Source organism: Carcharodon carcharias, chromosome 22, assembly GCF_017639515.1.
Source record: "Carcharodon carcharias isolate sCarCar2 chromosome 22, sCarCar2.pri, whole genome shotgun sequence".
NCBI lineage: Eukaryota > Metazoa > Chordata > Chondrichthyes > Lamniformes > Lamnidae > Carcharodon > Carcharodon carcharias.
Genome location: NC_054488.1, coordinates 35092799 through 35107070, shown reverse-complemented (window position 1 = coordinate 35107070; position 14272 = coordinate 35092799). Strand labels below are relative to the sequence as shown.

General features: G+C 38.1%; 1 protein-coding gene across 9 annotated transcripts in view; it reads right to left on the bottom strand.

Annotated features, from left to right (window-relative positions):
* Positions 1–14272, bottom strand: part of LOC121293617 (trinucleotide repeat-containing gene 6C protein-like) — a 229758-nt gene that overhangs the window by 48563 nt on the left and 166923 nt on the right. For all 9 annotated transcript variants that reach the window (XM_041216744.1, XM_041216747.1, XM_041216740.1 and 6 more), the window contains one exon: positions 6472–6678. In XM_041216744.1, the coding sequence (XP_041072678.1) occupies positions 6472–6678 (207 nt within the window). The remainder of the gene's footprint in view (positions 1–6471; positions 6679–14272) is intronic.

The window sequence follows — 14272 nt, the reverse complement described above, 5'->3', positions numbered from 1 at the left end:
TGGCCTACCACTGCGCCTATTTCTCATGTTCTTAATTCAATAGCCTGGGGGTTAGTTATGGGCAAAAATGATAAAAGTTGATAATTCATCATAAAAACCCAATTGGTACACTAATATCCTTAAGGAAGGGAACTTGGTACCAACGACATTGATAGGACAAGAAAGATTTTTAAATTAAAAAGCAGAGCCTTCAAGGTAATAATCTCAGGATTACTACCTGAGCGACGGGCAAACTGGCATACGATAAATAAAGTCAAGAAGTTAAATGTGTGGCTGAAAGGATATGGCAGCATTGCAGGGCAGCTATTTAGGCAACGATATCCACAGTGTGACAGGAAGGGACAGAGTGTACAAACAAAAAAAAGCAACAAACAGGGTCAAGGGGGGGGAGAAGGCAGCAAAATTAATGGCCCTTTAATTAAATCCGTGTAATATTAGCAACAAAATAAATTAGTTAACGGCACAAGCGGAGGTTATTGGGTACAATCTTATAGCCATTACACAGACATGGTTACAAGGAGATCAAAGCTGAGAATTAAATAACTAAATATTCAGGGGTATGTAATTTTTAAAAAGGACAGGCAGGAAAGGTGGTGGGGTAGCCTTGTTAGTACAAGATGGAAAAAGTACAATCAGATGATGTAGAATCCATATGGGTGGAAGTATAAATAATAAGGGGAAGACGACACTGGTGCGAGTAGTGAATAGGCCTCCTAATAGTAGCAATGCTGTAGGACAGACAATAAAGCAGGAAATAATGAGGGCATGTAAAAAAGGCAGTATATTAATCATGGGTGACTTTAATCTTCATCTAGATTGAGAAAATCAAATTGGCAGAGGTATCCACGGGCAAGAATTCAGAGTGCATTCGGGACAGTTTCCTAGAACTATATGCTGGGGATCCAACCAGGGATCAGGCTATTTTGGATCTAGTTATGTGTAATGAGGCAGGTTTAACAAATGATCTGAGTAAAAGATCCCCTAGAAAACAATGAGAAGAAAAACAGTAGAATTTAACATTCAATTTGAGAGAGAGAAACTTGGGTTGGAAACAACTGTGCTAAACTTAAATAAGGATAATTACAAAGGAATGAGGGCAGAGTTGGCTGGAGTGGACCAGGAAAGGAGTTTAGCAGAAAAGATGGTTGATGAACAATGGCAGGCGTTTAAGAAAATAGTTCATGACTCACAACAAAGATATATCCCATTGAGGAAGAAGGATTCTAGAAGGGGATAAACCAACCATGGTTAACCAAGGAAGTTAAGGAGTGTATCAAATTGAAGAAAAAACAAAATGTGGCAAAGATTAGTGGTAAGCCAGAGGATTGGGAAAGTTTTAAACCAATAGAAGGTGACCAAAATATAATAAAAAAAAGGAAGAGAGAGGCCAAAGTCAATCGCTTAGGGAATGAGGCTGGGGAAATAATGGGGAACCAGGAAATGGCAGAGGAGTTGAATAAATACTTTGCTTCAGTCTTTACGGTAGAAGACACTAATATCATTCCAAAAATACTAAATATCAAGGGGCAAAGGGGGGAGGAAATAAATACAACGCTAAGAGAAAACGTACTAGGGAAACTAATGGGGCTAAAAGCCGATAAGTCCCCTGGGCTATTAAAAGGAAGTAGCTGCAGAGATCGTGGATACACTGGTGGTAATCTTACAAGAATCCTTAGATTCTGGAAAAGTCCCAGAGGTTTGGAAAACGGCCAATGTAACACCCTTATTCAAAAAAGGGAGGGAGGCAAAAACAGGTAACAGTAGGCCAGTTGGCTTAACATCAGTCATTGGGAAAATGTCAGAGTCTATTATAAAGAATGTAATAGCAGAGCATTTAGAAATGCATAATATAATCATAGTCAACATGGCTTCATGAAGGGGAAATCTTGCCTGACAAATTTATTAGAATTCTTTGAGGAGGTAACAAGCAGGATAGACAAAGGGGAACCAGTAGATGTAATATATTTGGATTTCCAAAAGGCATTTGATAAGGTACAGCGCATAAGCCTACTTAATAAGATAAGAGCCCATGGTGTTGGGGGTAGTATGTTAGCATGGATAGAGGATTGGCTAACTGATAGATGACAGAGTTAGGGTAAGGGGTCATTTTCAGGATGGCAACCTGTAACTAGTGGAGTGCCACAGGGATCAGTGCTCAGGCCACAATTATTTACAATACATATTAATGACTTGGATGAGGGAAATGAATGTAGTATCACCAAGTTTGCTAATGGCAAAAGAATAGGTGGGACACAGTCTACTGAGAGATATAGACAGGTTAAGTGAATGGGCAAAAACTTGGCAGATGGAATATAATGTGGGGAAATGTGAGGTCATGCACTTTGACAGGAAGAATAGAGGAGCTGAATATTACTTAAATGGAGAAAGACTGCAGAAAGCTGCAGCACCGAGGGATTTGGAGGTCCTCGTGCATGAATCACAGAAATTCAGCAGGGAAGGGGAATGGAATATTGGCCTTTATTTCAAAAGGAATGGAGTATAAAAATAGGGAAGTCTTGCTAAAACTATACAAGGCATTAGTTAGACCACAGCTAGAATACTATAGACAGTTTTGGTCCCCTTATCTAAGGGAAGATGTACTGGTATTGGAACCAGCTCAGAGAAGCTTCACGAGGTTGACCCCGGGTATGGAGGGATTTTCTCATGGGGAGAGGTTGAGTAGGTTGGGTCTGTTCTCATTGGAGTTTAGAAGAATGAAAGACAACCTTATTGAAACATAAGATTCTTAGGGGGCTTGACAGGGTAGATGCTGAGAGGTTGTTTCCCTTTGTGGGAGAGTCTAGGGTTAGAGGGCATAATCTTAGAGTAAGGGGTGGCCCATTTGAGACAGAGATAAGGAGGAATTTCTTCTCTCAGAAGGTAATGAATCTGTGGAATTCTTTACTGCAGAGGGCTGTAGAGGCTGGGTCGTTAAGTATATTCAAGGCTGAGATAGAAAGATTTTTAATCAGTAAGGGAGTCAAGGGTTATGGGGAAAAGGGGAGTTGAGGATCATTAGATCAGCCATGATCTGTTGAGTGGTGGAGCAGACTCAACTGGGCCGAATGGCCTACTTCCGCTCCTACGTCTAATGGTCTCTGTCTGACCTACACATACTGCTAATCGCACATGTTAAGAACATAAGAAATAGGGGGTGTAGACCACATGGCCCATTGAGCCTGCTCTGCCATTCAATACGATCATGGGCTTCAACTCCATTTTCCCACCTGTCCCCTAATTCCCTGAAACCCCAAAAATTTTATAACCCAGCCTTAAATGTATTCAATGGTGGAGCATCTACAACCCTTGGAGTACAGAATTCCAAAGGTTCACAATCCTTCAAGTGAAGAAGTTTCTCATCTCAGTCCTTATCCTGAGACTATGCCCCAATGTTTTAGATCCCCTGACCAACAGAAACAATCTTTCAGTATCTGCCCTATCAACCTCCTTCAGAATCTTGTAGGTTGCAATGAGATCACCTCTTATTCTTCCAAACTGCAAAGAATATAAGCCCAATTTACACAGCCTCTCATCAAAAGAAAACCCCCTCATCCCAGGGACCAATTTAGTAAACCTTCATTATAATGCAAAGATATCCTTTTTGCGGCAGCCAAAACTGCACACTGTACTCCAAACGCAGTCTCATCAAAACCCTGTACAACTGTAGCAAGATTTCTTTATTCATGTGCTCCAATTCCCTTGCAATAAAGGCCAACAAGCCATTTGCCTTCCTAATTGCTTGCTGCACCAGCATGCTACCTTCTGCATTCCTTGTACCAGCACATTCAAGTCTCTTACAAGACACTTACAAGTTTGATGCCTTTAAAAAAAGAAAATTCTGCTTTTTTATTCTTATGGCCAAAGTGAATAACTTCACATTTCCATATGTTATGCTCCATTTGCCATCATGTCATTCACTCACCTAACCTGTCTTTTTCTCTTTGACGCCTGTGTCCTCTACAAAGCTTACCTTTCCACCAAGTTTGGTATCATCAGCAAACTTAGGTATATTACTCTCTGTATCTTCATCTAAATTAAAATAGATTGCAAATAACTGAGGCCCAGCACTGATGCTTTTAGCACTCCACAATTCACTGCCTGTCAACTTAGAAAACAAAGTGGGCATAAACAGAGCTTTATCATCAGTTAATCAATCCCCTTTCCAGGCTAATATATAACCCCTAACTCCATGAACCCTCATTTTGTATGTTAACCTTTTGTGTGGCACCCTATCATCAAATGTCTTTTGGAAATCCAGCTGTACTATATCTGCTGGTTCCCCTTTAGCGAACCTACTCATTACATCACCAAAAAACTAGTAAATTTGAAACACAGGATTTCCCTTTAGTAAAACCATGTTGACTTACTCTAATCATACTATGTTTTAAGTGCATTGTTAAGACAATGCACTTGTCTGATTCATAACACCCTCAAACAGAAAGAAAGCCGATCAAGATTGAAGGTGGCCCAAAGGATAATTGGGATAGAGAAAAATAAATACAGCTTCACCAGCGTCATGCTATCCACACCCGGAGAGGAAGTTGAAAAAATCCATCCCTTTTCAACTATATCCAGTGATATAGTTGCAACCCTTTCAACCTTACATTTTATATGGTTAATTCTTGATTGGTTGCATTGGTTATAGTACTTGATCACCAGTTATCCTTGCAACCTTGAATTCTAGTTCTTAGAAAACTATATTTAGTTGAAGTGTTAATTGACATAGCTTTACTGGGAGTCCATTCTATACATGTCCACAAATCTGAGAAAAGATTGCTTTCTAAATTCACTTGAAGTTTGTTAAGGTTGCTCTTGTGCCCCCTACTCCTTTGTGTTCAAAGTCCAAGTTGAACAACCTGCTTGGATCTATACCCTGTATTTTAAAAACTTAGCTGAAGTATTTTGTTAGGCTATTCTTAAAAACACAAATTCAGTTGTCTCTTGTTTTCCCAGTATCATATTCCCTTCTCCATGAAAACCAAGTGTATACAGGCATAATAACACTCAAATGAGTGAAAATAAAATGCATAAAATAATAGGTTTTGAGTGTTGAAATTTTCTGTGCTGTTCACCAGTTAAATGGTTGTACTTAATACTAAATGAAACTTATAGTAATGTTTTGTTTCTATTTCTACTGGAATGTTTCAAATCAAGCATTCAAAAATTCAAGACCCAATGAAATATTCTGCACACTGCACATCAAAACCATTCTGCTTCCAATTATATTTTTCTTGTTGATCTAATTTATTCCCAAGTATATTTTTGTGAAATTTGCTACAATGGGGAAAATTTTCCCCCAGTTCGGGGGGGGCGGGTGGGGGAGAGACGAGCAAGAGGCCCTCCGATTGGGAGCGCTCGATCTCCCTGAGACTAAGTTCTGCCTCAGGGAGATCGGTTCCCAAAGTAAAAAAAAAGTTACTGCAGTGAAAATTCATTCACCATCCATGTCCCCTCATGTGACAATGTCACATGGAGTTGGGGCTTGGACATAACGTTAATTAAAAGTGTCTATTAATTTTTTGATTCCACAATGAAACCTCATCCCGTCTCTGGATGAGGTTTCATGCTTTTTCAGGTGGCCGCCAGCGCTCCTGACCTGCCCGCCAACCTTAAGGTTGGACGGGCGGGTCCACTAATGAGCTTAATTGATTTTTGAATGACCTCAATAGGCCGTTGACAGGTCGGTGGCTGACTCTGCTGCGCCTCCGCCTACCTGAAAATGCAAATGACACAGGGTGATGTCGGGAGTTCTGCCCGACGTCATTACACGTCAGCAGTGGGCCCCACCTCCGCTTGCCGAAGGGAAATTTCTTACCAATGTTTCAATAATCATGTTAATAATGATCAGATGTTGTCTCTCTCATATTGGGATGCATTATCAAATCATGGACATCTTTATCTATAGCAACATTACTTTTTATAAAACTTGTATATTTAACATCTTTCTCACCTAGAATAAAAAAATGAAGTCCTCAGAACCATGATAACTGATTAAAAGAATCATAATGTCAACTAGGATTGAAAGGTACTTAAATTAAAAATGGCTATTTTATAAACTCAGCTGATTCATAAAAGAGGCTGAAGAATATTTTCTGTGGAGAACAGTGGACACCTGAATTCATCTCACCAAGTTCAAGTCAGTATCTGGATTTTGGCGTTTTTAATTATATTGGCAATTTTTACATTTTAGTTTACTCCTATTAATGAAAGCCTTGTAGGATATAGCATAGAACAACCTATTGTAATACACAAAAGTTGGCTACTTTTTGTGATATTCATTTCACAAGCCACAATTATGGATTATTTCAATATTGTCAGAACCTACTGCCCTCATCGAGAAACATCACCAAAATGCTCCTCAGCAATTTTATTTTGATGAAGCGTTAAAAGTTAGTGCAAAATCATTTAAGTACCTGACCACAGCAATCAATATATTCAAACAAAAAAAATATGCTTCCCATATTTTGTTACCTGGTTTGCACATTGCCGGGACAGCAGCTGGAGCATTCCCTCTTCCAAAATTCCCCGTCGACTCCGCAGTATTATCTCCCCAACCTGAACTGCCGTTGGGAGGTTTGCCCCATGCTGAAGTCCCATTATCAACCGTGGTAGATGGAGGTGGTGGCTCACCCCAAGAGTTCTCAGTCTTTGTAGGAACACTCAGTGTTTCTCCCCAGCCTGGGAAAATATTAAAGCCCTTATCTTATTAATCCAAATAGACCCCACATAGTCAAAACATTTTCCCATTTGATTTCTGATTATGGAATTAAAGTTATACGGCTATGATGAACTCAATGCATCCCTGACAACATAAACATCCAATTAATTGAATATTTAGTTAAAACATGTGAAAACGTTGGTTAGTCTGATGATTCAGCATCTTTAGCTAAGGTAGCTGAAGGTGATGAAGTTGAAGATCTGGTTTGGAACCACTTAAATCCATGGCATCAGGGCAGTTTTGCATCTTTTTTGTGTATTGTGCCTCGGTTTGCCCCCTATTTATATATTCTCAAATGTCAGAACAAATGTATATTCAAAGATACAGTTGTGGTTGACTTTTAATTTTTCTTGTTGCCTTGGTAATTCTCATCTAGTTGGCAGTATGCATTGATTAAGTTAACTTGCTTTCTGGAGGGGGAAATGCAGTTTAACAATATAACAAGGGGAAAAGATCATTCAGCCCCTCGAGTTACTCCGTCATTCAATTAGATCATGATTGATCTGTACCTCAATTCTACTTATGCTACTTAACTCCATTTCTCTTGATCCCCTTACCTAATTAAAATCAATCAATCTCACTCTTGGAAGCTCTAATTGTCCCAGGATCCAGTCCTGGTGGGGCTGCACTCTTGCGTGAAATAGTACTTCCTAATTTCGCTCCTAAACGGTTTAGCTCTAATATTAACGTGGTGCCCTCATTCTAGATTCCCCCAGCAGAGGAAGTAGTTTCTCAAATACTTCCAACAGTTTAAACACACTGATCAGATCATTAGTCAGTCTTCTATACGCAAGGGAATGCAAGCCAATTTTATGCAACCTGTCCATACAAATAAACCTTCTAAACCACAGCAATATTCTAGTCAAATTTGAAGTTTGAAGGTTAAGTATGAATTGCACCCTTGCCAAAGATCCAAAATCATGGCTGCACTATAATGCATATTTTAAATTAAGACTTTTCTCAATTATCCATCACATCTCTGACAGGAATAATTGACATTAACAGACCAAACATATGAAGAGTTTCAAGTTGAAAACACCATAGCAAATAAAAATATTACTCCATTTAATAGAGCTCTATGTGTTTGTCCCTAATATATATGTAAATGTATCATATATGAAAGTTCTTTACCCAAAGAGTGGTAAAGATGTGGAACTCGCTACCACTGAAGTGATTGGGGTGAATAAGATAGATGTGTTTAAGAGGAAGCTAGACAAGCATTCAAGGGAGAAGGGAATAGATGGTTGTAATGGTAGATTTAGAAAAGAAGATAGGAGGAGGCTTGAGTGTGTACTTATGTATAATTTGAAAGGATATGTAACTTCTTACCATGGTACAAATCCATATCATAATTGGTCTAAATGATTTTTCAGTTGAAGTGTAGGATTTTAATAATGCATTAGTACTGTAGCCAATTTTCAAACTAATACTGTCCAGAATAGTGTTAGCCAAATAGCTTTCTCCCAAATGCACTACATTAAATTGTGCCCAAATGGAAGTGAACCCAAGTTAGAGTTAACTCTAGAGTATCTGAAGAAAATGGATGTCCATTAATGTTAACATTCCAAAAACTTAATGTTCTGTGCAGTTGTACTGCATTTTAAATGTTAGTACACAACAGAATTGCAGTATACTGAATGCAAGAAAAGATATATTCAGATTTGAAGACTAGGGAATCAAATTAATTTTTTTAAATATTGTTTACATTCAACTATGAATTTAAATCATGTATTTCTGATTTCTTAAATTCACAATGTAGACATTCATGTTAAACAAAATGAGCACATTTCACTATAGCACATTCAAACAAACACCAAGTAACCACCAGGGGGCAAAGGATTTATTTAAATATGAATACCTCCATTTTGCGATTTTTTTTTGCACTCCTTGGCACTTAGTCTACCTCATTTTAAATCAGAGATGTTCAACTGATCCAAGTTTGCTCAGTATTTATTTTACTGTAGATTAGTCATTCCTTTCTTACTGCACTGACCTTAACATTTTCTTTTCATTTTTTATGTTTGCTCAAACTAGTTTGTTGTTTTTAAAATTAAACCACAATTATACTTTACAGTAACACAAGTCTTTCAAAAGTTTAACTATCTAGTACTTGATCAAGTTTCCATGGAAGTCACTTTGAAAGGGTCAGTCCTTTCAGTTAATGTCTTAAAGTCCTGCCCCACAGCTGACATCCAGACTAAAACACTTTATGCTAAATGAATCATGAATATCCCTGAAATCAGCCAGATAAAGGAGGCTGCTCACATTTAGTCTATATTTTAGAGTCAACCAAAAAAATCTGTGAAAGGAGTGCAACACAATATTGTTAAATGATTCAGTTATAAGTAAACAATTGTGAATAAAGCTAGAATTTAAAGGAAACGTATCAACTGAACTCAGCCAACTCGAGCATTATATATTTTATATCTTGGAGCTTTATAAAGATGACACACACAGGTTCCCCTATCGCCCCCCCCCCCCCCCACAGTGCTTTAACATGACTGCTCCATGTTTCTAGCTCTAGCTTCTAGCAACTTCTACACTTTGTTTACTTTTCTGAGTCCACACCCAGTCGCAGCGAAATCAAGCACAGTGTGCATCAGTAGTAAACAGACAAATCAAACACAGAACAATTGAACACTGCAAAGGGGGCACCTAATCTTTATTCAAAAATATCACTTTACGCAAATCAGAATGAGAAGTCCTATTTCTTTAGGTTACTTTCCTTAAATTCTGCCCTTGAAACAGGGATGCCCAGATCATTTACACTAGATTTTCAGTAAGACCTTTCTTTTTGAAAGATAAAAGCACAATGTCATTATGAAATATCACACTGCAAATGAACAAAATTTCATTCTACTACAAGAGAAAATGCATACCTCGGTACAATAAAATGCTTACTATTGGTACTTGAACCAATAGTAAAAGTAAAAACAAAAAGTACTGGAGAAACTCATCAGGTCTGACAGCATCTGTGGAGAGAGAAACAGGGTTAACGTTTGGAGTCCACACGACCTTTCTTCTCTCTCCACAGATGCTGTCAGGCCTGAGTTTTTCCAGCATTTTCTGTTTTTATTTCAGGTTCCAGTATCTGCAGTATTTTGTTTTTACAATAGTAAAAGTAGTTCATCTCTGCAGTGAACGTTCAGTATTAGCTTTTAGCTAATCCATGAACTTTTATAGTTTATGATATGCCATTTAAAATAAGGAAACAACGACAACACCTTATTTATCTTGGTTGCAGTTTTGTATGGTAGTCACCATTCCACAATGCAGAAATTGTCCTTATATTTTAAACCTTAATGATGTCATATTCAGCAAAAAATGATTTTATTTGAGGTATTGTAGAACAGGTTGTTATAACAAAATCATATCCTTAATATTGTCATTTTTAGAGGCCCATTAGCTTAACAAGTTTACCCCAACTTTAACATTTAAAATGATTTTAATACATTTAATTAAAATAGCTTCATTGAAAATGGACTTAAAATCAATTTTCAAAATGCGTAGTTGTTTTACATTGATAAAAGTAAACACTTTTTAAAAATGTACAATTATTTACAGGGAAAATGGTAATCTGAACTCTAATTCAGGAAACATGTTCTGCCTTCATTGACATTGCTTTCTTCAGAATTGGCAATAAGTGCAGGAATCTAGATTGGTGTGTGCAGTAACCGAGTAAATAATATGCAAATAGCTAACATTAACACGCTACTTGTTAATCATAGACAGAAAGCATCAGAAATTCGTAAGGACTGTAGCATACGTTACTGCATTGTCATTGGAATTACATTTTAATAATGAAATTATTTTATCTTTCATTCTATAAAGTGACCAACCAACTAAATCATTAATTGTTAATTGTTTTAAGAAGGCTAGCCTAACAATCTTCACTTGAAATAATTTTAGGGAACTACATTTTGAAATCCATTGCTTCATTAGTATAACCTTTACTATTAATATAACCTTAATACAATTTAAATAGCACAATGCACAAAAGGGTTTTAATAAGTATTAATTTATGCATATTAATAGTAAAAGCCAATTATTCTCAAACTTTAGTGATACAATACACACTACACATTACAACATTTTCTCCAATCAATGATATGATCATATACAACTGAGCCATCATTTAAAAAAATATGCACAAGTGCTACACTTCTTCAAAAAAAAGCATCTACATAAAATAGATTTACATAAACCTGCATCCAAGCTAGAAAGTATACAGACATCCCATCATCGCTTAATGTAGGCTAAACTCTATGCCCCATGCAAATCATGTAGAAGCATAATTTAGAAAATATGCTGTACGTACTGAAGGGACTTGGAGACTTGCTTACATTAGCTCATTTGATGGCCTCAATTGTATTCCATATTTTAAAAATTCACTATTTGGATTAATGAAACACAATTAGGCAAGAATAATGCAGAATAAACATAGTAGCCAAGCACACAAAAATGTGCTGGCATAAATGAGAATACCATTGCATATTTTCAGTTGCATTACAGGCTGATTTTACAGGGATTAATCATTTCCTACGCAATCTTGATTTCCACTTATAAAAATGATTCAATGTTTGAATTTATAGTTTTGCTGAGGACCTTTTGTCAGATTATAAAAGTAGGTGGGGAAAAAGAAAGCACAACGACAGACATGGTAGGGCAGTTATAGTGAAGTTATTGTGACCAAGAGTCACCTTTGGTGCAAAACTGAATTTGGTTGAGGCTTGCTGACAAATCTATATTGCCAATCAAGCTTCAGAAGCAAATGCTCAAAAATATAACAGAATTAAGAAAATAAAGGATAAAATAAGCAGAAATGTATAAACAAATCCTAACTCCAGATTTACAATCACCTAAATTGCTAAACATACTAGCTTGATAAAGGAAATTAATAGTACTTGCAAACTGTCCTTTATAACATCTAAAATATTTTCATCTATTACTTTGATTAGTATTCTTGTAAGCCAGAAAAATATCAATGGCCTACATTTCTCATTTTATTAAAATATTAACTAATAGTAATTTGGTAGTACAGAACTTGAGTATTGCTGAAAAACAAGACAAGTCTAAGTTTCCCATCTTGCACTCATCAGGACACTTCACAAGAATACCAATACATAGGGAAAACAACAATTTATAATGTATGTGAAGAGAGTACTGATTGGTTGGCAAGTGGATTCTGATTGGTAGAGGCGTTGCCATGGCATACCATAGTATAAACTGTTGCTTTCCACTTATATTGGTATTCTTGTGAAGGGTCCTGATGAGTGCAAGGCAAAAAGCTTAGAGATGTCTTTTTTCAACAACACCTAAAATATGAACTATACTAGGACATTTGTCTAAAAATGCAATCTGTAACCTATAACTGTAAGTTCGTTTTTGACATCAGGACTCATATCTCCAAATCAACTAATCACCAATTTTATTTTGTAATACGTACATATGTATCTCTAGGACACAGTAACGACTCAAATATTTTGAAATCGTTAATAAAGTCGCAGGGGGTAAGAGGGGTAATTGTTCCAGTTTTCTTGCATACATTTAAACACGTTTCCTTACAGAAATTAACCTTCAACATTAAAATCAAATAACTGCTCTTTGAAGAAAAAAGCCCCAAGAAAATGAAAAATATACAGTTCATCAATATTGATGACAAATTGAGCAGCAAAGCTCATGCATCAAGTTCCCACAATATACTCATATCACATTCCCACTGCACGTGTAAACAATAAGCTCTGGGAAAACATGGCATAGCTTGGCAGAGGGGGCATGAGGAGTTAACAGATGCACCACCGTTCCCTCCCTCCTTAGGGATAGAGGCCTGGACTTTTATTCTCGAGGCAGAAAGGAGTTGGGAAAATTCCAGGCTCGGCCCACCCTCCTCAGGAGAAAGTGCCCGCAAAGGTGGGATCTTCGTTGCCAGTTTGGGTGTGGGTTGGGGAGTCGGGCCAGCTGACTGGGAAAAAGTGCAGAGGCAGCTACAGGGGCTGCTGGGTGCCAAGGCAGGCTATTTACAGGGTCCACCTCGGTGCTGTGGGGCTTTGTCCCAGTTAAAATAAAAATGCAGAAGCCCCCCAGTCCTCAAGCTCAACACTCACTCTTGCCCCTTGCTCACCCCTCATGCCCCCTATGCCAAGCCATCGTATTTCCATGCCCACTGACCCACTATACACTGTCTAGAACCAATGAATCCTATAATGACAATAGGATGTGTAAAAAACTTTTTAAAATGGTAAATCTTCATAACTTTCTCTTACGTTGAAAAAGTCATTTCACTACCAGCCAAATAATGTTAATCATCCAGACCATTTAAATTATAAAACAAACAAATTAGGAGCAGGAATAGGCCACTCAGGCCCTCGAGCCTGCTCTGCCATTCAATAAGATCATGGCTGATCTGATTGTAACCCCAAATCCATAATTCCACCTACACTTCGTAACTTTTTGCCTCCTTGCTCATCAAGAATCTATGTAGTTTTGCCTTAAAAATATTCAAAGACTCTGCTTCCACCACTTTTGAGGAAGAGAGTTCCAAAGGCTTACAACACAAAAAACGTTTTAATCACTGGCTTAAATGGACGACCCAGGCAACGACCATCTCCAACAAGAGAGTGTCTAGTCATCGCGCCTTGACATTCAATGGCATTACCATCACTGAATTTCCCACTATCAACATCCTGGGGGTAACTATTAAAACTGAATTGGACTAGCCATATAAATAATGTGGCTACAACAGTAGGTCAGAGGTTAGGAATCCTGCAGCGAGTAACTCACCTCCTGACTCTCCAAAGCCTGTCCACTATGTACAAGGCACGTCAGGATGTGATGGAATACTCCCCACTTGACTGGATGAGTGCAGCTCTAACAACACTCAAGAAGCTTGACACCATCCAGGACAAAGAAGCCACTTGATTGACACCCCTTCAGCAAACATTCATTCCCTCCACTACCGACACAATGGCAGTGTCTACATGATGCACTGTAGGAACTAACCAAGCCTCCTCAGACACCAACTTCCAAACCCACGGCCACTACCATCTATAAGGAGGGGGGCAGCAGACACATGGGAACACCACCAACTGGAAGCTCCCCTGCAAACCACTCATTATCCTGACTTAAAAATATATCGCCGTTCCTTCACTGTCACTAGATAAAAATCCTGGAACACTCTCCCTAACAGCAGGGTGGGTATAGCTATACCACAGACACTGCAGTGGTTCAAGAAGGCAGCTCACCACCTCCTTCGAGGGCAATTAGGAATGGGCAGTAAATGTTGGCCTAGCCAGCGACACCCACATCCAATGATTAAAATGAAGGGTTTTTAAAAATTTAAACAGTGACCTCAAGTTCTAGATTCTCCCACAAGAGGAAACATCCTTTCCATATCCACCCTAAGACCCCTCAGGATCTTGTATGTTTCAGTCAAGTCACCTCTTACTCTTCTAAACTCCAACAGATACAAGCCTAGCCTGTCCAACATTTCCTCTTAACATAACCCTCCCATTCCAGGTATTAATCTAGTAAACCTTCCCTGTACTGCTTCCAATG